The 23,471-nt window shown below is 44.7% G+C and overlaps 1 protein-coding gene across 1 annotated transcript in view; it reads right to left on the bottom strand.

Annotated features, from left to right (window-relative positions):
* Nucleotides 1-23,243, bottom strand: part of MSH2 (mutS homolog 2) — a 65,132-nt gene extending 41,889 nt beyond the window's left edge. The window contains exons 1-7 of the mRNA XM_040993692.1: nucleotides 22,960-23,243; nucleotides 15,872-16,026; nucleotides 14,473-14,751; nucleotides 13,405-13,551; nucleotides 11,168-11,317; nucleotides 8,295-8,428; nucleotides 1,810-2,009 (exon numbers count right to left, since the gene is read on the bottom strand). Coding sequence (XP_040849626.1) covers nucleotides 1,810-2,009; nucleotides 8,295-8,428; nucleotides 11,168-11,317; nucleotides 13,405-13,551; nucleotides 14,473-14,751; nucleotides 15,872-16,026; nucleotides 22,960-23,170 — 1,276 coding nt within the window. The 5' untranslated portion in view covers nucleotides 23,171-23,243. The remainder of the gene's footprint in view (nucleotides 1-1,809; nucleotides 2,010-8,294; nucleotides 8,429-11,167; nucleotides 11,318-13,404; nucleotides 13,552-14,472; nucleotides 14,752-15,871; nucleotides 16,027-22,959) is intronic.
* Nucleotides 23,244-23,471: the final 228 nt, after the last annotated feature.

The raw sequence follows: 23,471 nt of genomic DNA, 5'->3' as shown, positions 1-23,471 counted from the left end.
TCCCTCCCACCCAAATGGGAAACCCAGATGGAGTTCCTGGCTTTGGCCGTTCCCAGATGCAACATCTCCAGAGTTAACCAGCAGACACAGAATTGATCTTTCTTTTACTGCCTCTGTTTTTGTCTGCCTTTCTAGGAAGGAATAAATAAAGATCCATTTGTTTTCCACTGTGGTAGAAGTAAACACAAGGGCTCTTAAATTTAACAAGACTAAAGAAGAGGCACAGAAGTGGTCCAGCGGCGTGGCCTAGCAGCTAAAGTTCTCACCCTGAACTCGCCAGGATCCCATATGGGTGCCAGTTCTAATCCTGGCAGCCCCACTTCCCATCCAGCTCCCTGCCTGTGGCATGGGAAAGCAGTCGAGGACGGCACAAAGCCTTGGGACCCTGCACCTGTGTGGGAGACCTGAAGGAGGTTCCTAGCTCCTGGATTCGGATTGGCTCAGCATCGGTTGTTGCGGTCACTTGGGGAATGAACCATCAGACGGAAGATCTTCCTCCCTGTCTCTCCTCTTCTCTTGATACCTCACGTTCCAATAAAAATAAATAAATCTTAAAAAAAAAAGAGAGAGACACAAAAAAGTTTAAAAAAAAAAAAAACTATTTAACTTGAATTTCAGAGTTACACAGAGATAGATGAAGAGATCTTCCATTCACTGGTTCACTCCCCAAACAGCTGCCAACAGCCAGAACTGAGCTGTTCTGAAGCCAAGAGCCAGGAGCTTCTTCCGGATCTCCCATGTGCGTGTAGGGTCCCAAGACTTTGGGCCATCCTCCACTGCTTTTCCATGCCATATGCAGGAAGCTGGATTAAAAGTGGAGTGACCAAGGACCTGAACCAGTGTGCATTTAGCTGGTAGCACTTGACGTGGAGAATTAGCCTGCACAAGTCCCTGAAAAAAACTTTTTGTAACACAAGCTACCTTTTATAGGTGACATGTAACGAAAAAGTTATCATACAATTCAAGTTGAATTCATATTTATTTTATATCCTGTCATCATATACTGAAGTTTTTTAAGTCTACCTCTGAAAATAGAGAGCTTTCTTATACAGAATTTTTAAGTATTTTCCAATGTTACTGCTTAACTGAAAATTAAAATGTTTTATATGTTAGCTACAGTTACTAATATTGTTACAGAAACATTTAAAATTTAAAACTAAGTTTGTCCAGGGCAAATGCCATGCATAATAAGTTAAACCAGTTCCATGGCCTAGGGGCTAAAGTCCTATGTGACTTCTCATTTTATTCTAGTAACTTAAGTAACAGCACGCTCCTCGCACCAGCATAACCAAGTCTCCATTTGGTGCTCCCTGCTGCCAAGGTATTCCATACGCCCATACTGATCTGACACAGAACACGTACCTCCCTCCTAACCCCGCCCTGTTTCACAAAAGGAAGGATGACTGAATTTGCACCTGAAATCCTTGGAAACTGGCTAAGACGGTCATTGGCTGTGATGACAGCCTTTCCTAATGTTTCTGCTATATTACCCACCCTTCTGTAACACAGGCATTGTACGTGCTGTTCTAGGTGTTTAGCAAGTTAACCCTATTTAACTAGCACTGTTGATATGATCTGCCAAGTTATTACAACTCATTTCTAAAAACATTCATTTCAATTCATTAAAATTCATTTCTAAAAATCAAAATTCTAATTTGCCTCATGGTTCCTAGGTTTTGCAATAAACCCTACCATAGTAAGCAAACTACTAGAAAACAAGTAGTTTCCAAGTGGGAGTCAGCAGCACTAAGATATTTTCCAAGTATACTGTATGAATCAACAGAGAAGAAAATCAAAATCACATTTTACCTTCGTACTTTTCCAGAGCCTGTATAACATTAGGGAGCTGATTGATACCCTGATAAAGCCGATAACAATCTTGCAAATTTGCAGCTTGTCTTTGGAATTTCTTGGCAAGTCGGTTAAGATCTGGGAGCCGACGAAGTAAGTCTTCTTGTAAACTCTGCCTCAATTCTGCATCCTCTACAAAAGCTTCCACTAAATTTAGTCTAAAAGCAATCACATTAGGATTAATTTCAAGTATTTTAGGACAAAGTTAAAACCTGCCAAACAAGCACATGATGGGACTTCAAAAGTTCAAGGAAAAAAATGGAATTAAAAGGTAAGTTTATGTTGCTGCAATAACTTTTGGAATACATGCACAATTTTTCCATAATATGCATTTTTCACACAATTCTTAAAGTACCTCTAAGGGTACGGTAGATACTTCTGTCAATCTGTATTGATAAGCTCTAATATTCTGCACAAGAAGTCTGAATCTACTCTAGGATGTTAACTTTTTCTTGGAGTATGCAGCCCATAGTCTTATAAGGTCCACAAAACTACTGAATCTGGTCCAACCAAGGCAACCACTGGTGGGACTCGAAATCCAATAAATGCCAAGCAGGTTAATCATTCAAAAATTTCTTCATTCTGGGCCTGGTGGTGTGGCCTAGTAGCTGAAGTCCTCACCTTGAACATGCTGGAATCCCATAGGAGCATTGGTTCTAATCCAGGCAGCTCCATTTCCCATCAGATGGAAGATCTTCCTCTCTGTCTCCTACTCCTCTCTGTATATCTGACTTCGTAATAAAAAATAAATAAATCTTAAAAAAAATTTTCTTTAGGGCCCGGCACGGTGGCGCAGTGGTTAAGGTCCTCCCCTTACACACCCGGGATCCCATATGGGCGCCAGTTCTAATCCCAGCAGCCACACTTCCCATCCAGCTCCCTGCCTGTGGCCTGGGAAAGCAGTCAAGGATGGCCCAAAGCTTTGGGACCCTGTACCCGTGTGGGAGACCTGGAAGAGGCTCCTGGCTTCGGATTGGCATAGCATCAGCTGTTGCACTCACTTGGGGAGTGAATCAGATGGAAGATCTTCCTCTCTGTCTCTCCTCCTCTCTGTATATCTGACTTTCCAATAAATAAATAAATCTTTTAAAAAAAAAATTTTCTTTATTCTTATTTGAAAAGCAGGGATTTACAGAGGATAGAGATCTGGTACTGGCTGCTTGAAACCCAAACGGTCAAGACACCCAAAGCTGGGTGGGTCTAAAGCTGGGAGCTCATTCCAGCCCTCCCACAGGGACCACCCTTGGTTGCTTTCCCAGGCCACAGAGAGGGAACTGAATAGAACCCATGTCCACATGGGATGCCATGGTGCTGGCCCCACAGATTGTTAACCTGATTGTTCTGTGAGCCACAGTGTAAATAGGCATCTGGCCCTTAGCAGAAAAAAGGTTCTCCACTCCTGCTTCATTCTGTGAGACTCTGAGGCAAGCATTTCTGGACTAACATTCAAATCAACATGCAGTTAGGCAGTGGTAAACAACACTAAACAACACTAAAATACACACAATTCAGGTTGACAATTCAGAAGAAAAAAAATTCACTGCTGGGATATTTATGTTTCTGATATAATATTAAATAAGTAAACAATAATGCTTACAAAAACAGAAGGGTAATTAAAGAATGATGCCAGATTCAACTGTTCATTGTATCAGAGGATGTTCTACATGTTCAGAATTCTTTCTAAAATCACTTTTTGACAATACAAATTCCGAAATTTTTAATTAAACCATTGAAATATTTTTACTGCTTCCCAAAGTCAGCAAATCAATTTCAGCTTATTTCAACAACTATCAAACTTCCAGCCCATACCTCTAGTATAATTTATCAGAACCCCATGCCCTTCCATTATTTTCACTGTAATCCACAGAAAAGACCCAGCACATGTGTGGAAATTTAAATGGATTTCAGAAAACAATGCCTATTTTTTTACATTATACATTACAGTTTTCTGTGTCAAGAAAAATATTACTTATTATTCACAATACTAATTTCATAATCCATCACTGCCTCAGAACTTGCAGCTTGGATGGTATTGTGACGCAGCAAGTGAAACTGCTATCTACTGTGCCAAGATTCCACAAGAGCGCCAGTTGGACTCCTGGTTGCCCCATGTCAGATCAAGGTCCCTGTTTAATGGCCTGTGAAAGCAGCCAAGAATGGTCCACACAGTTGGGACTCTGCACCTCTGTATGTGTGCCTGAGTTCAAGTCCAGCTGCACTCTGCATCATTCTAGCTTGTTGGAAATGTGCATTCTTGGTGCAAGCAAGTAATGATTTAAGTAGCTGGGTTCTTGCCACCCACATAGGTAACAGCCAGAGTTCCCAGCTGCTTGGCTTTGACCCGACCCAGCCTAACTGCGATGGTTGATTAAGGAATGAAACCAGAGGATGGCAGATGTCTCCATCTCTGTAACTTTCAAATAAACAAAATAAGTAAGAATTAAAGAAAAAATAAAAGCTTCTAAAAAAACACAGGTCAGCCTCCTTCCTTAGACTTTGGTCCAGACATTGTTTTATTTTCTTAAAGATTTATTTATTTATTTACTTTTAAAGATTTTTAAAGTCAAATACACAGAGAGGAGGAGAGGAGATACAGAAGGAAAATCCTCCGTTCCTTGATTCATGCCCCAAGTGACCACAATGGCTGGCACTGAGACGATCCAAAGCCAGTTCTCCCCCTTTGTGCAGGGTCCCAAGGCCTTGGGCCATCCTCAACTGCTTTCCCAGGCCACATAGTAAGCTGAATGGGAAGCGGGGCCACCAGGATTAGAACTGGCATCCATATGCAATCCCAACGTATGCAAGGTGAGGACTTTAGTCAGCAGGCTACCATGATGAGCTCAGAATTGTTTTTATTGCAATGTCAGATATACAAAGAGGAGAAAAGACCGAAAGATCTTTCATCTGCCAATCCACTCCCTGAGTGACCACAACGGCCTGAGCTAAGCCGGTCCAAAGACAGGAACTAGGAACTTCTCCTGGGTCTCCCATGCGTGTGCAGGGTCCCAAGGCTTTGGGCCATCCTTGACTGCTTTCCCAGGCCACAAGCAGGGAGGTCGGTGGGAAGTGGGTCTGCCGGGATTAGAACTAGCACACATATGGGATCCCGCGGTGTGTTCAAGGAAAGGACTTTAGCCACTAAGCTATCGAGCCGGGTCCCAGACATTGCTTTAAAGGCTAATAAATCATAAATCGATAGTTTCAAGTATATTCAGTATATCATTTCAGTAATAATTACAGTATCAGTTTGTTTTAAAAAGATCCTTTTGCTGTTTCCTTGACAATTTCCCATTTAAATCACAATTTCAGAACTATCCGTATTACTGTTGCTGTAACACAGTAGAGCTGCCAATCCTGCTCAACATAATTACTCAGTCATGCACTGCTTCACGCAGTATTAATTTGCAAATTGACTAGACTTCAAAGTAAATTTTTAGGGTCAATTAATTTAAAAAATTTAACAGTTACAACATTTTTAGTTATTTTTAAATCACAACTGTCCTTTCTCTGACTAGCATGTCTGGTAACTGAAAAAAAAAATAGACTAGAGTTCCCTGACAAACCATACACAAGACTGGGGAGAAGGCATGCAACCTAAAGAAATGAATATTGTACCTCTTCCTCACTAGGGTTAACACAGCGGAATCAATCATTTGATACGTTAAGTAGCCGATACATTATACTTAGCATGAGGAAGACTAAAAAACCAAGCGGGCCCAGCGAGATGGCGCAGTGGTTAAGGTCCTCGCCTTGCATACCCAGGATCCCACATGGGCACCGGTTCTGATCCCAGCAGCCCCACTTCCCATCCAGCTCCCTGCTTGTGACCCGGGAAGGCATAGCATCGGCCGTTGCGCTCACTTGCGGAGTGAATCATTGGACAGAAGATCTTCCTCTCTGTCTCTCCTCCTGTCTGTATATCCGCCTTTCCAATAAAAAAAATAATAATAAAAATAAATCTTTAAAAAAAAATAAACCAAGCAAGCAAGATGATGGGATGATATGAAACAGGAAGACTCTTTCAAATAATCCAGTAGAATAAAGGAACTCATTTGCATCGCCATCAGTGCTGAGAATCAACTGACATACGCAACAGAATAAAATATTACTTGGATAACAAGCGAGGAAAATTTCAACTTGACATACTTAACTGCCTATACTCTAAATAGCTGGGATTTAGAGAAACAGGATTTGTGTGGGGGAGGGCGGCATTGTGGCAGGGCGAGTTAAGCTACTGCCTGCAACACCAACATACTATGGGCGCCACTTCAAGTCCTAGCTTCTCTGCTTCTGATTCAGCTCCCCTGCTAGTGAACTTGGAAAAGCAGTGAAGATGACCTAAGTGCTTAGAACTCTGCTCCCATGAGGGAGACATCAAAGTTCCAGAATCTTGGTACAGTCCCGGTCTTACAGCCAACTGGGGAGTGAACCACCAGGAAAAAGATCTGTCGCATGTGCTACCACTTCTAAACTTACAGCAGCCATGTTCATGTGCACAAACATTTTGTTTCTAGACTTATTTTAACTGGAAAGTCAGATATACAAAGAGGAGATATAGAGAAAGAAGATCGTCCATTCACTCACTCGTTCATTCCCCGAGTGGCAGGAATTGGCCAGAGCTAAGCCAATCCAAAGCCAGGAGTTTCTTTCAGGTCTCCCACAAAGGTACAGGGTCGCAAGGCTTTGGGGCATCTTCTATTGCTTTTTCACAGGCCACAAGCAAGAAGCTGGATGCGAAATGGGGCCACCAGGACATGAACCAGCGCCCATATGCAATCCCAGCATGTGCAAGGCAAGGACTTTGGCCACTAGACTACCACTCAGGGCCGTAAATAAATGTTTTTCTTTTTTTTTTTTTAAGATTTATTTATTTATTTATTTATTTATTGGAAAGTCAGATATACAGAGAGGAAGAGACAGAGAGGAAGATCTTCCATCTGATGATTCACTCCCCAAGTGAGCACAAAGGCCAATGCTGTGCCGATCGGAAGCCAGGATCCAGGAACTTCTTCCGGGTCTCCCACACAGGTGTAGGGTCCCAAGGCTTTGGGCTGTCCTCGACTGCTTTCCCAGGCCACAAGCAGGGAGCTGGATGGGAAATGCAGCTGCTGGGATTAGAACCGGCGCCCATATGGGATCCCAGCGCATTCAAGGCAAGGACTTAGGTGCTAGGCCACGCCCACGGGCCCCATAAACAAATCTTTAAAAAAAGAAATAGCAGCTGGGATGTGAATCAGTACCCATGAGAGGCTGGTGTTGCAGGCAGAAGCTTAACCCACTATACAACACTGGCACAATAATGTGTTCATTTTTTAATCTGAGTTCGCCTAACTTCTATTTGCAAGCCCAATGTATGATGAGGATTCTGGAGAATCTATCTTACTGGGATACCAGATCCAGAACTCCAAACTAAAATAAAACTTTTTTTCCTAAGAGGATCTTCATGGAGCCACCACTGTAGTAAAGTGCACTAAGCCCCTATTTGGGATAACTGAATGTGATATTTCAGCCTGGCTCCTCTGCTTCAAGTGGATGAAGGCGCTGGTACTTAGGTCCTTGTCACCCATGTGGGAGACAGTGATGGAATCCTTGGCCTTGCATGCGCCAGGAGCCTATATGGTCACCGGTTCTAATCCCGGTGGTCCCACTTCCCATCCAGCTCCCTGATTGAGACCTGGGAATGCAGCTGAGGACAACCCAAGGCCTTGAGACTCTGCACCCTCGTTTGAGACCCAGAAGAGCTCCTGGCTTTGGATTGGCTCAGCTCCAGCCATTGCAGTCACACAGGGAGTGAACCATCGGATGGAAGATCTTCCTCTCGGTCTCTTCTCCTCTGTATATCTGCCTTTCCAATAAAAATAAATAAATCTTAAAAAAAAAAAAATGAAGACATTATGACACTGCATCTGTGTAACTTGCCCCCAACACAACACAAAAGTCTGAAGTAAGGCATATGGGCTCTCAAGCTCATGGTGCTTTGTAATTACTTAATAAAATTTTACTGTTCTACAGGAAAAAAATGTAAATACTTAAAAAGTAGTATCTTGCATGCACTGGCATCCCGTATGGACTACAGTTCAAGTCCTGGTTGCTCCCCTTCCCATCCAGCTCCCTGCTTATGGCCTGGAAAGCAGCAGAGGATGGCTTAAGCTCTTGGGACCCCACACCCACATGGACAACCTGGAAGATGCTCCTGGCTTTGGATTGGCTCACCACCAGGCATTGCAGCCACTTGGGAAGCGATTCAGCAAATGGAAGATTTTTTTCTGAGTCTCCTTCTCTTTGCAACTCTGCCTTTCCAGTAAAAACAAAAACAAATTAAGCAGAAATCAATCTGCATAGTAAAATGCTAAACATAGGTGAAAATGACTCATGAGAATACACTGTATAATCAAGGAATAACTGCAAAGGGTTTAAAGTTGAAAAAATATCCGTTAGTATACCTCTCTTCTATTCTGTTCTTATCCATCAGAGGCTGCTTAATCCACTGGTTGACCAGTCGCTGTCCTTGAGGGGTTTTGCACTTGTTCAGCAATGCAGCCAGGGACTGGGAGCCACTGGTATCTTCAACAGAGCCCTGAGAAGTGAACAATAACAGCAGTGGCACACTCACTGGAGAAACATTTTCACAGCATACAAAGGATTCAGTCATTGTGCAAACAGTATCACATTATATTCTTCCAATATTGAGTGGAAATTTTCCACAGCAGTTTCTCTTGCTAACATCAATTTTCAACCAATCTCTATTTTTAACTGTGCATCACTGCTGAAGCAAAATCAATTCAAATGCACTGCTTAGTCATATACTATCTCCAAATATTCATCTTTTAAACTTGGTTTGGCAAAATTTGAGACAGAGAGAAAGAGTGTGACAGAGGCAAGAACAGCAATCTCCCATCTCCTGGTTCACTCTAAATCCCTGCAGTGGCTGGCTCTGGCTGGGCCCTAGCAGGGGCATGGGAGCTGAGACTGGAATCTAATCCAGGTGGGAGACAGAAACCCAGCCACTCAAGCTAGCATCTGCGGCTTCCCAGTTTCTGCCCTAGCAGGAAGATGCAACTGGGAATCACAGCCAGGAATCAAACTCACTCTCAGAGGGTGCGTGGTTGTTTTAAACTAGCACTTTAACTCCTAAGCCAAAAGAGACCCTTCCAAATGCAATTTTAAAGAATTATTCATGTATGAAATTTAGCATACCTGTATGGCCTTGCAGTTAAGTCAATGCAAGATAACCATATCCTACCATTTCAGAAATGTCTGAATTCAAGTCCTACCTTCACCAGAGTCTAGCTTCTTGGTAATGTGCACCCTGGGACAGCACTTGTGTTCCTGCCACACATATGGGAGATGTAGACTAAATTACTGGCTCAACCCCAACCATTACAGACATTTCTGGGGAAATCAATAATGAGAATTTTCTGTTTATGTCTTTCTGTATCTCTGATGCCCAAAGAAGAAAAAATATTTTTTTTAAAGATTTGTTTTTATTTATTGGAAAGTCAGATATACAGAGAGGAAGAGACAGAGAGGAAGATCTTCCATCCGGAGATTCACTCCCCAAGTGAGTGCAAAGGCCAATGCTATGCCGATCCAAAGCCAGGAGCCAGGAACTTCTTCTGGGTCTCCCACACGGGTGCAGAGTCCCAAGGCTTTGGGCTGTCCTCAACTGCTTTCCCGGGCCACAAGCAGGGAGCTGGATGAGAAGTGGAGCTGCTTGGATCAGAACCAGCGCCCAAATGGGATCCCGGCGCGTTCAAGGCAAGGACTTTATCCGCTAGGCCACACCGCCGGGCCCAAAAAATTTTTTAAATAATATAGAGGTCAAGTCCATGCTGGCAAGCAGACACAGTAGGCTAATCCTTTACCTGTAGCGCCAGCAACCCATATATCTCCCAGTTTACATTTTGGCTACTCCACTTCATAACCAGCTCCCTGCTTATGGCCTGGGTGGGTAGCATCCAGGGTCTTAGGATGCTGCATGCCCAAGGGGGACCAGGAAACAGCTGAGGGGGTTGCAGCCATTTGCAGAATAAACCAGCAAACGGAAGATCACTCTGAAATCTGCCTTTCAAACAAAAAGATAAATCCTTTATAGAGCTACATCTATCTATCTATATATGTATCTATCTATTTATGTATGTATATATCTACATATCCATAGATAGATAGATACAGCTATAGATATATAAGCCAGTACCAGGGCATAGCAAGTTACCCCTCTGCCTGCAGCACCAGCATCTGATATGAGCACCTACTTTCCACTGAGCTCTCTACTAATGGCCTGGGAATGGAGTGTTGACCATGTGCTTGGGTCCACGCACCCACATGGAAGACCCCCAGCCTACAGTTTCCTGCTAATGCACTTGGAAAGACAGCAAAGGGTCCAGCGGTGTGGCCTAGCAGCTAAAGTCCTCGCCTTGAACACACCGTGGGATCCCATATGGGCACCAGTTCTAATCCTGGCAGCTCCACTTCCCATCCAGCTCCCTGCTTGAGGCCTGGGAAAGCAGTCGAAGACGGCCCAAAGCCTTGGGACCCTGTACCCGTGTGGGAGACCCAGAAATAAGTTCCTGGATCCTGGCTTTGGATCGGCACAGCACTGGCCGCTGCGCTCACTAGGGGAGTGAATCATCTGATGGAAGATCTTCCTCTCTATCTCTCCTCCTCTCTGTATATCTGACTTTGACTAATAAAAAAAAGACAGAAAGAAAGAAAGACAGTAGAAATGCCAAAAGGGCTTGGGCCCCTGCCATAACAGTTTCTGGTTTTCACTTTTCGAGAGGTCCAGACAAGCCTGCTGCAGCCATCTGAGGAATGAGCAAGCAGATCAAATTATCAATTTCTCTATTGTCTCTGCCTTTCAAGTAAATAAATCTTCGAAGGTGGGAAAATTATATATATATACTGGGTTCAACACCGTGATATAGCACGTTAAGCTAACAAGTGAAATGCTGGCACCCTATATGGGTGGCACTTCCACTCCTGGCAGCTATACTTCTGTGTCATCTTGCTACAAATGTGCCTGGGAAAGTGGCATAAGATGGCTCAAATGCTTGGGCCCCTGCCACATATGAGGAAACCAGAATATTTCTGGCCAGTAGCTTCAGCCTGGCCAAGCAGTTGTCGCCACTTGAGGAATGAATCAGTGGATGGAAGATTTATCCCCCACCCCTCTGTAACTGTTTCAAATAAAATAAATCATTAAAAGAAACCACTGCTTTATATTCTAAATATAACAATTTCAAAATGTTTAAGTTGCTTTAGTGACAGACTTCAACATATTCAAGAAAACATTTTTCAAAATCCACTTTTTTACCTGAAAAAGGTTAAGGGCTCTGACTGCCGCAATATCCAACTTCATGTACTGGCTGAAATCAAAAGTAGTCAGCTCAAACTGTCCGAAATTAGAATCGTCAGATAAGAGTTCTAAGAACTTAATAACTGCAGACAACGAGGAAACTGCAACCTAAAATTAAGAAGAAAAAAATATATAAGATTTCTACCATCACTAAGATAAACTGTAGTTTTTAAAACACACTTGTAGGCAGTTCCTCATCCCTGGGTACTAGGACTTGTGGCAAGTCATGAGTGGTTTTCCCCTTTGTCTCTCCCACTTCCCCTAGAAACAACAAGAAAGAGCAAATTTGGAAGCAACGTGTACAACCAATTTTCCCTAAACCTTGACCATTTCCATCCTGATCCAACATGCAATCATTTTAAAAAAATAAAATAAAAATAAAATTTACATAGAAAAATAACATAAAAGTAATCTTAAAAAAAAAAAAAAAAAAAAAGAAAAGAAACCAGGCCTGGAAGGGTAGCCCAATGGCTCAAGTCCTCACCTAGAACGCACCAGGATCCCATCTGGGCAAATGTTTTAATCCTGGAAGCCCCGCTTCCCATCCAGCTCCCTGCTTGTGGCCTGGGAAAGCAGTCAAGGACAGCCCAAAGCCTTGGAACCCTGCACCTGAGTGGGAGACCCAGAAGAGGCTCCTGGCTCCTGGCTTCAGATTTGTTCAGCTCCAGCCACTGCAGCCGCTTGGGGAGTGAATCAGCAGATAGAAGACCTTCCTCTCTGTCTCTCCTCCTCTCTGTATATCTGACTTGCCAATTAAAAAAAAAAAATTCCTTAAAAAAATGTAGATAAGTCATAATTTTAACAAAATAAATGAAATGGGTAAATTCTGCCACATCTATACTGTAGAGTACTTGGCAAAAATAAATCTGACCAGTGAATCCAAACTATACTCCACAATCAGATAAATCTTACAAACGTAATACTGAATGAAAAGTCAGCAAAGAAAATTATCTATTCCACTCACAGAAAATACAAAAACAGTGAAACTGATCTACATTGAGGTCAGACCCAAGCCTGGTGGAGTAGTGATTGTAAGGAAGTCTGAGGGGCCTCCAGGTCTTCAAGATTCTTCTAGACTTCAAGAGGCTAGTTATGGCATTATGTTCAGTTTTAAAAATTAAGTTATAGGGCCTGGCGCGGTGGCGCAAGTGGTTAAGGTCCTCGCCTTGCACGCCCGGGATCCCATATGGGCGCCGGTTCTATCCCAGCAGCCCCGCTTCCCGTCCAGCTCCCTGCCTGTGGCCTGGGAAAGCAGTCAAGGACGGCCCAAGGCTTTGGGACCCTGCACCTGCATGGGAGACCCGGAAGAGGCTCCTGGCTTCGGATCGGCATAGCATGGGCCCGTTGTGCTCACTCTTCCTCTCTGTCTCTTCCTCTCTGTATATCTGCCTTTCCAATAAAAAAATAATAAAAATAAATCTTTAAAAAAAAAATTAAGTTATAGGACCAGTGCTGTGGCAAAGCACACAAAGTCCCTGTTTGTAATTCTGGCGTCCCATATGGGCTCCAGTTCAAATCCTAGCTGCTCCACTTTAGTTCCAGCTCTCTGCTGATATGGCTCAGAAAGTAACAGAAAATGGTTAAAGTCCTTGGCCCCTGCGCTCCTGGCTTCTAGTTTTGAACTGGCCCAGACTTGGCCTTTGCAGCCATCAAGGGAATGAACCAGCAGACAGAGCACTTTTTTCTTTCTTTTTCTTCCTCTCTCTCCTTTTCTCCCTCCTTCCCTCTTTCCATTTCTCTCTCTGTAACTCTATCTTTCAAATGAATTCATCTTAATCAAAAAAAAAAAAAAAAAGTCGCTATTGGGGCCGGCCAAGAGGTATCATTGGTTACTCTTCCAACGTGCAGTGCCAATATCTCATACAGGTGCCAGTAAAGTCCCAGCTACACCACTTCTGATGTAGAGTCCTGCTTATGGCCTGGGAAAGCAGTGGAGGATAGCCCAAATGCTGGACCTGCATCCATGCAGGAGGCTGGGAATAAACTCCTGGCTCTCAGTTTGGACTGGCTCAACTCTGGCTGTTTGGGAGTGAACATTTGGGGAGCGAACCAGTGGATGGAAGAGCTTTCTCACTTATCTCTCCTCTTCCTGTAAATTCTGTCTTTCAAATAAAAGAAAAAAATAAATAAATCTTTAAAAAATCTAAATTCACTATTGTAAAGTATAAATCAATGCACGTTTGTAATCCACACACCTGATTCTCCATTTCTGGCAAAACAGCACTATTTGTTTGCTCTCCCTTCTTGCCTTTCAACAACCTGTTGAGGTCCTGATAAATGTCTTTAGAAGAAAAGTCCGTTTTCTTCCTTTCTGTAATCAGAATTCCTCCTCTCTGAATAACCTGTAAGAAATATTTTCAATCACTATAAGAAAAGGAAAACTGCAACACCAACAAAGTGACAACAAGTGAACCTACACTAAAATCTTTCACAATACACGATTTTTAACAGATTTTTAAACTTAAAAATTGGGCCCAGCATGGCAGTCTAGTGGCCAAAGTCCTTGCCTTGCACACACCAGGATCAAATATGGGTGCCGGTTTGTATCCCACATGCTACACTTCCCTTTCTGCTCCCTGCCTGTGGCCTGGGAAAGCAGTAGAGGATGGCCCAAAGCCTTGGGATTCTGCACCTGCATGGGAGACCCAGATGAAGCTCCTTGCTCCTGGCTTCAGATTGGTTCAGCTCTAGCCATTCTGGCCACTTGGGGAGTGAGCCAGTGAATGTAAGATCTTTCTGTATCTCCTTCTCTCTATAAATCTATAAATAAATTCTCTAAAAAAAATTAAAAGAAAAAACCTTAAATTCTGTCACTGAAATTTGAAGCTGCATGCACAAAGATTCAAAACCAGTCTCAACAGTAAAAACTCCTCAGAGAAACAGAAAACTGCTTTAGACACTACCTAGTGAGAAACGGCCATCATGCTTTGCTATCAAAAAATAGTCCTAAGACATTGTATCTCCTTTGATAGACACACACTGATTCCAATAACATCTAATGTAACAAGTATTCCTTTAACAAAGAAGGGGGAGGAAGGGAGAGAACAAGGGCAGGGAAACCAATGCAGAATAAGTCTCACACAAGTAATCCTTCTAATGTTCTTCCACAGATACAAAGTTTATGCAAAATACATTGCCCCAAATAAAACATTCCAACCAAATTTTTAAAAAGACTTTTAAATTATTTTGCCCTGAGTCTAAGTCCAGGACAGAGCCCTTCCCAAGCCTACATGTTCCTCTATCCCTGGACTTGATTCTCTTACCTGCCTCAGTTTCCCCATGTCTCCAGCAGTCTCTCCTCCTGGTAAAACACATTCCTTGGGTCCAATCTGAACCAGGAGCGCCTCGAGGTTGGAGAACTGGTCATTATCAGGGAACTCACACAGTCCTAGCTTCCTCTGGAGGGAATCCACATACCCAACTCCAACCTGCCTTTGACCATCAACTACAGACATCTTGACCCCCACCACACCAATGGAAGCTGACATATCATTGTTACCAAACAGAATATCTTCAAACTGGGCAAGATTGCCAGGAGAAGCCTAAGAGAAAAATAAAGAAAAGTTCTAATTAACTGCTGAACATACTTTCAAATTTTACTAGCAGACAAGAATCATGCCAACGAGGATGAATTTTGCTAATAATAAAATGCTTTCTTATTAAAAGTAGGGTTGTGGGAGGGGTGGGGGGAATCCCAGTACCTATAAAACTGTATCACATAATACAATGTTATTAACAATAAAAAAAAAAGTAAGTGCTTGTAATTATATGCCTTGTTGGTTATTATTATATTTTCTATAAAAGTATCCTCCCTTCTTTTCCAATTACTTTTAGAATACTTGGGGATTATTTTATTTTTCTTTTTTTTTTTCCAAAAGTTCATGAAAAACGAAATTAAAGTTTATTTTGATGCCAAATATTTTTGTACCCATGCACTGTGTTTTCATATCATATTTCCCATAAACTCTGGACACCTTTGTATGTCAAACCTTTGCTCACATATCGACTAACATTCCTAGTCATATGGCCAAGGCAAACAGTGGGACAGGAAATGCATATATTCTGTTAGGAAAGGGAGAGAAGAGAGTACTTGGGGAGTAAATCCAGTTGCCACAGGACATCTTTTGTGTAAGAGATCCTAACTGGTACAGTAAGACAAATGAAAGAAAAGTTAAATTCCCAGATAATGACAAATGCCTACGTGAACAGTTCAAAAGCATAGCATCACTGTATGTTACAGAGTTTGTTTCATCAATACCATCTCACTTTGCAGTTGTATTTTCCCAAACCTTCAAGTGTGCCATGAACAGATAAACAGTGCTACTGCAGAGGCCAGAGGTATGCCAACAGGAAGGCCAGCATGCACTCAAGTGGTGAGGACAAAACAGTAGGTCCAGAGATACTCTTACCCCTAACCAATAGGGAGCCATGAGTTCAGGGGGACTATGCCATCTGGAACTGACTCAAATCCTGAGATTACAGGCCACGAGCACTGTCCCCCTCACCACAAACTCAACCCGACCAGAAGACATCGCAGCTCTGTAACAGCTCCACCAGTAATATATTAATCAGCATTTAGTGACAATTAATACACGGCTGAATTATTCACACTTCCAGTTTTTTCCACCCCTAATTAAGACCATTAAGAAGGAAGACAATTACCTTAAAAGCCAAATACCAATCATTCTCCTTGGTCGCCTTATTTCCAGCTCTATTTTTATAAACTTCAACTCTATATTGACGAACTAGAAGAAGATCTTTCACAAAAGACTCAAAATTCATTTTACTAAGCACAACACTTTGCAGAGTCTTTGCTCCTAAAAAATAAAAACAAAACTCGTTATTTATTTGAGAATTTGTTGTGCATCAACAACAGGCTTCTCCAAGCTGAACATCCTCCCAATCACGTATTCACGCAACAAACTGGCTCTTCAACTCTAGGGATTCTGAAGGGCACAAAACAGTGAACATAATTCTCTGCTCCAGCGGATGTACAGAGTGCAATGAAAAATTCTGGAATACACACACACACACACACATATAAAGATAAAACAGAGTAATTGGTCATGGTGTAAGGTTTCTCCTAAAGTGACATAATCCACAATTTACAATTGTGGTGGCTGCTCAATTCTGAATATACTCAATACCACTGCAAGCAGATGTGACGTAAATGAACTCTTTATATGGATTATTTCAATCCATGTGGTATAATATTTTAAATATAGTATAGGTCGGCAGTCAGAAAACAGAGTTCTATAGTCAGAGAACAGAGCTACGGCTAGAGCTTTGCAGGGCAAAATGGCAAGGCTGGGGTTGCATGGAGGGTGGGGAAGCCGTCAAGGCACTGCACTCCTGAGGGACCCTCGCACGTGCAGGAACCACACCTCAGTAGCCACTAGCAGAGGGGCCTTACGCACAGCCTGGCAATGCCAATGCTCCAGTTCTTCCACGCGGAGCTGCAAGGCTCTGAAGACCAGCTCTCAGGTATGGAGGCCAAATGCACAGGAAAATGGTTATGCAATAGGGAAGGAGAGCTGAGGCTAGCTGGCAGCAAAGCTGAGGAACAATGGAACAATTGTCTGAGTCCCAGCAGCAGCCTAAACAAAGGACATGAGGAAGACGCTGGGGCAGAGGAGCTGAAGCGAAGCTGGCAGAAGAAATATGGGATGTTAGTGCCCTGGTAGGACACAGGCAGAAAAATTCCAGTGATTACTGACATTACCTAGGGAACTCAACTCTGGTCTTTATAAATCATGCATATTTAATGCACATGGCATGTTTTGATAGCCATAGTGAAATGATCACTACGGTCACGTAGGGGTGTGTCAGAGCACCTAAAATCTACTCAAATTTCCAGTACATAATGTTAACTGCACATGAGAACCTTACACTTACTCATCCTACACAACTGCACACCCTTAGATGCCTGGCTCTGCTCATGGCTCTCCCTGACCCTGACAACCTCTGGTCTGCTCCTCTTTATTTGACTTTTTTTTTTTTTTTTTAAGATTTATTTATTTTTACTACAAAGCCAGATATACAGCGAGGAGGAGAGACAGAGAGGAAGATCTTCTGTCCAATGATTCACTCCCCAAGTGAGCACAATGACCGGTGCTATGCCGATCCGGAGCCAGGATCCAGGAACTTCTTCTGGGTCTCCCAAGCAGGAGCAGGAGCCCAAAGCTTTGGGCTGTCCTCAACTGCTTTCCCAGGCCACAAGCAGGTAGCTGGACGGGAAGTGGAGCTGCCGGGATTAGAACAGGTTCCCATATGGGATCCTGGCGCATTCAAGGCAAGGACTTTAGCTGCTATGCCACAGCACCCGGGCCCTGTATTTGACTTGTTAAGAATGCACATTTAGGGCCCGGCGCGGTGGCGCAGTGGTTAAGGTCCTCGCCTTGCACGCCCGGGATCCCATATGGGCACCAGTTCTATCCCGGCAGCCCCGCTGCTTCCCTTCCAGCTCCCCGCCTGTGGCCCGGGAAAGCAATCGAGGACGGCCCAAAGCTTTGAGACCCTGCACCCGCGTGGGAGACCCAGAAGAGGCTCCTGGCTTCGGATTGGCATAGCATCGGCCTGTTGTGCTCATTTGGGTGTGGAGAGCGGAGCCGCACCTCAAAGATGGCGCTTGTTGACCACTGCTTCAGGGCACAAAGGAGGTAAACAGGTTTTGGGAAGTTACTAAGGATTGGGCCGAGCACGCAGGGAAGCTACGTGACCTAAGTCATGATTGGTGTGCTTATCACATGATGTGAGGAACTGTGTATGGATTGGTTTGTGTAATGTAAAAAAGTCTGGGTGGAAAATAGTTAATGAGGAGATTCTCCCAGGCGCACTTCAAGGCTAGAGCTAGAGCTATCGCTATCACTTCAAGGCTATTGCTAGCTAGCACTAGGCTGCTTTTGCTTTACTGTAATAAATCTTACATGTGCTGTAACTGCTTTCACTTTGACACAACGCTTGAAGTCTTGACCAATAAACTTTTTTAAGAATCTTTACCGTATCGGGGTCTTACTCGCAGGACGAGGGACCCCGATACTTGGGGAATGAATCATTGGACGGATGATCTTCCTCTCTGTCTCTCCTCTTTGTATATCTGCCTTTCCAATAAAAAATAATAAAAATAAATCTTTAAAAAAAAAAAAGAATGCACATTTAGGGCCCGGCGTGACAGTGTAGTGGTTGAGGTCCTCACCTTGCATGTGCCAGGATCCCATATGGGCGCTGGTTCTAATCCCAGCAGCCCCACTTCCCATCCAGCTCCCTGCTTGTGGCCTGGGAAAGCAGTTGAGGATGGCCCAAAGCCTTGGGACCCTGCACCTGTGTGAGAGACCCGGAAGAACTCCTGGTCCCTGGCTCCTTGCTTCTGATCAGCGCACCTCAGGAGAGCACTGGCCGTTACAGTCACTTGGGGAGTGAATCATGGGAAAGAAGATCTTCTTCTCTGTCTCTCCTCCTCTCTGTATATCTGCCTTTCCAATAATAAATAAATAAATAAATCTTTTTTTTTAAAAAAAGTATGCGCATTTGAATCGAGACCATGCAATGTTTTCACTTAGTACAATGCCATCTGGGTGGTCACAAACTTTAGAATTTCTTTTTAGGGCTCAGCAATGTTCCACTGTTCATCTATGCTACATTGCTTTATCCATATGTTCAGCAATAAGTACTTAGGCCATTTCAGATCAAGGCCATTGTGAAAAATATCACAATGAATATAAACAGATGATCCTAGATTCTTCTCAGATTTAGACTGTAATTTTACTAAAAATAACAAGATGCTCTCATTTTTGATTTTGAGTTTGTTCAGGAATCTGATTATTCCCTTAGCATAAATACCAAACAGTGAAACTCCTAATTAAGGGGCACCATTTTCTGGTAGTTTATTTACAAGGCAGAGTAACAGATTTTCCACCGCTGGTTCACTCCCTAAACTCCCTATACAGCTGCAATGGCCGTAGCAGGGTCAGGCAGCAGTCAGAAGCCTGGAATTCCACCTGAGTCTCCCACACAGATGGCAGGGGCCCCACAGCTGGGATACCAACTGATGTCTCCAGCAAGCATGAATGAGAATCTGGACTGGAAGCAGAGTACCCAGCACTCTGGTACTGACCAGAAATGTCCACATCCCAAACGGCAGCCTGATGTACTGTACTACAGCACCTGCCCCCACTTCTCTTCCTGGGCCCTTCCCAGCTCGTCTTTCATTGCTTTCCCCAAGAAGGGCAATTACGCTACAACTCCTCGTAATGTAAGTAACTACTTCTGCTATTCTTGTTTTTATAGGCCAGTATCAAACAACAGCTCTCTTTTTAATCCTGGCTTTTTATTCTACAGTGTGAATAAACAGTTTACTTATCTGTTTTACCGCTGATGGGCGTTTAGGTGGTTTCCAGATTGGGGCTACCGACACTGTTACACTTTTCTTTTAGTAAATACACACATATGCATTTCTGCTGGGTCTGTATTCCACTGCTAACAAGAACTACCGGGCCAGGGGCTATGTACGTGCACAATCAGCTTTAGCAAGCACTTACTAACAGTTTGCCAAGGTAACCACAACCAATCTGTACTCCCACCAGTTGTGCCTGAGTGACCCAGGAGCCACACCCTTGCCAATTCTCAGCATCTGCCAGCATTTTTGCAATTTAATCATTCTTATGATACATTATAAATAATTTTTTATACTTCGGTTTTAACTTGAGCACATTTTCACACATTCATCAGGCATTTAAACATCTCCTATAGAGTTTATGGTTGGTATTTCCTTTCTACAGAATTATACTGATTCTTTGTTAATCTATGAAGATCTTTAAGGATTATTACACCACTAATCTTCAATCCAGAAAGCTTGAACCCCTCCTGGTAGTATGTAAGAGTACTACCTCTCCTTATTCTTACCAATACCATAACTTTATCACCTTTGCCCATTTCAAGCTCAAATTCAGAATAACCATGATTTCCATGCATTTCACAAACCTGCGAAATCTCAAAAACAAAGCAAAAAAACAGTACCAACTCAAACCCATATTTTTGCTTTCCAGCCTCCTTTTGACATAAATCATTTCACAAAAAAACAGTAAGTGCATACAATGCCTCCAAGTTCACCAGTGTTCAAGCTCAGAGAACCACCATACACGCCCGTGGCATCCATCCACTTGCAGCAAGCACTGCTTAGCTGGAAGCATGACACATTCCTCCCAGCATACAGCAACAGGCTGCACAACCACCCATCTGTCCTTCCCCCGTGACAGCTCAAATGCAAGGAGACATCACGCTGGTGTACCCATGGCTTTCAGGAGCCCCAGAAGAACGTGACAGTCATCAGGCACCTCATCAGAGCCTGCATGCTCTCCAGGGACGACAGCAAGCCTTCTCAGCCTAAACAGCTGTGGGGAAACCCGGCAGCAAAACTTTCTTAACTCTTTACCAACATGGCATAAAGTTAACATGAAAGAGTCCTCCCAAGAAAGTGTCAGCAGCGTTACATCAACATGCATCATAAACAATCTTCAGTGGCATTTCGTCATTTCCAGTTTTGGAGAACCATGGTACATGGCTCAATATTTTCATTTATTTATTTGGAGGACAGAGGATCAGCAAGGCAGTCCATGAAGAGATGCCCACCCAGCTGTTTCACTCCCCCACGTGCCCACCACAGCCAAGGTTGGGCCAGGAAGTCAGAACTCGGGGTGGACCTACCATGTAAGTAGCAGGGATTCAGCTCCATAGGACAACACCTATGTTCTCAGGCTCTACATTACCGAGAGGGAAAGTAGTCATGGACGGCCCAAAGTCTTGTGGGATCCTGGCACCCCTGTGGAAGACCCCAAAGAGGATTCTGGCTCCTGGCTTCTGATCGGCTTAGCACCGGCAGATTGGGGAATGAATCATGGATGGAAGATCTTCCTCTCTGCCTCTCCTCCTCTCTGTATATCTGCTTTTCCAATTAAAAAAAAAAAGCTTTAAACAAAACAAGTTCTAAAAAGACAGAAAAATCATACAAATACATACAAGTATTTTCAGAGGTTCGCCTTGCTAAAAACTATTCTAAACTGAACACTGAGACAGGACAGCAATGGGAACCAGGATTATAAAATTTCTTTTTTTTTTTTTTAGATTTATTTTTTTTTATTACAAAGTCAGATATACAGAGGAGGAGAGACAGAGAGGAAGATCCTCCATCCCATGATTTACTCCCCAGGTGAGCGCAAAGGCCGATACTGCGCCAATCCAAAGCCGGGAACTAGGAACCTCTTCCGGGTCTCCCACATGGGTGCAGGGTCCCAAAGCTTTGGGCCATCCTTGACTGCTTTCCCAGGCCACAAGCAGGGAGCTGGATGGGAAGCAGGGCCGTCGGGATTAGAACAGGTTCCCACATGTGATCCTGGCGCATTCAAGGCGAGGACTTTAGCCGCTAGGCCAAGACGCTGGGCCCCAGTATTGTATAATTTCTAAAATTGCAAATCAGGCATGTGGGCCCAGGGACAGGTGGCTATTGGCTACGCCCACACCCCACATCACAGTGTTGCCTGTCCGGCTCCGGCTTGGTTAATGCATCCTGGGGGACAGCAGACACTGCTCAAGTGTTTGGACCCTTGCACTCATGCGGAGACCTGGATGGAGCCCAAGCTGCCGCTGCCTGGCCCAGCCTTGGTTGCTGCAACTTTGGGGGGTGAAGCAGAAAATGGAAGATCTCTCTGTTTCTATTTCTCTCTGCCTTTCAAGTGGATGAAAACAACTTAAAAATGTTAATGTTTGGGAAAGCAACCTAGACACTCACCAACTATGAAGCTGATCTCAAACCTCTACTCTGAGCCCCCTTCTAAACCGCCTGCCACGCTACAGTCCATTCTAAGTGATCCAACACCTTGAGGTTAATGAGCAGTCTTGAGCCGCTCGCTGTCTGCAGCACAAAAGCTCCCAACATTAGGACACCTGCGCTGACATCCCCATCCGCCATTTTTCTGCACCAGAATAACAATCTACTTTATTTCAGTCTAAATTCCAGGAGGCACGTGAGATCTTCAGCCACCCTCTCTCTACACAGCTCTAAAGCCCTCCAACCCTAAACTCGGCGTCCTTCGGCGCCCAAAAAGTGACAGGAAGCTCCAATTCAGAAGCAACTTTTGTCAAGAACATTCCATCTGCATGTCTGGCCCAGAACCCCCTCTTCCCAACTTCTGGAATCCCCTGGAGCGCCCTTTATTTTATATACAACTGAAAGCCAAAGCCACCGCGCGCCGGCCAGGAAAGGGTTGAACAGCCGCTATCTGGCACAGGTACAGCCCACACAGGAGGATTCCGGTGTGGTGGGCGTGCCCCAGAAGGCCGCCTGCCTGCGGGCAACAGGCTCCAGATGCTCGGATGCTCGGCTTCCCAGGCCTGCCCAAGGTCACTCCGTCAACAACGGGAAATTCGAATCCAGAGCACACGGGCCCGACTCCGAGGCCACAACACCCCTCCTCAAGCGAGAACCTGGAGGGAGGGTCTCGTGGACAGTCATACGGGTGACAGAAAAGGACAAACTGCCACATCTCCCCCCTACTCAGCCTCCCATGATCTGTGGGAAACCGGCGGTCAGAGCTGAAAAGCAAAGTGGTAACACCTTAGCACAGGCAAACACTGGGCGAGCGCGCGGAGTCCCGTTCCCGAGCGGCTGAAGGGGCGGGCCCCGGGTCCGCTGAGCTGGGGGGACGGGACAAAGGAAGCCGGGTCCCCACTCCAGGCGGCGTCCTCCCGCGCCTCACCTGACGGCCCCATGTACTTAATGACCCCCTGGGTCTTGAACACTTCCCGGGCGGCCAGAAGCGCGTCCTCGCCATGCGCCGTGTAGAAGTCGCCCCTGTCGAAGAGCCGCACCGTGGTGGCCGGCTTCTCCGGCATGCCCTGGAAGAAGCGCACGAAGCCGACCTCGGCCGCACTCTCCAGCTGCAGCGTCTCCTTCGGCTGCACCGCCATGGCGAAACGTTCCCAGATCCAGGCTCAGGTGCCCGCGCCAGCCTGCGCCCACCGAGCTGTTTCCCGCCTCCCCTCACACACCCAGAGCGCGGCGGCCCGACCTCGCCTCACACAGCCAATCAGCAACCAGCGCTGCGTCTCGGTGGGTGGGCATCCGCCGCGGCAACCAATCGTTGGCGGACTCGGCCCAGCTTCCCGCGCACGCCTGGGGCTTCGCCGAGTGCGCAGGCGCGCCGGAGTCGCGAGTGCCCGGGGAGTGGTTTGGGGTTTCGCGGCTGCGCAGTCGGGGATCCCGGTGTTT

Source organism: Ochotona curzoniae, unplaced genomic scaffold (genome assembly GCF_017591425.1).
Source record: "Ochotona curzoniae isolate NIBS_2020 unplaced genomic scaffold, NIBS_Ocur_1.0 contig_883, whole genome shotgun sequence".
Taxonomy (NCBI): Eukaryota; Metazoa; Chordata; class Mammalia; order Lagomorpha; family Ochotonidae; genus Ochotona; species Ochotona curzoniae.
The sequence above is the reverse complement of the archived record's forward strand: the minus strand, read 5'-3'. Positions and strand labels throughout refer to the sequence as shown.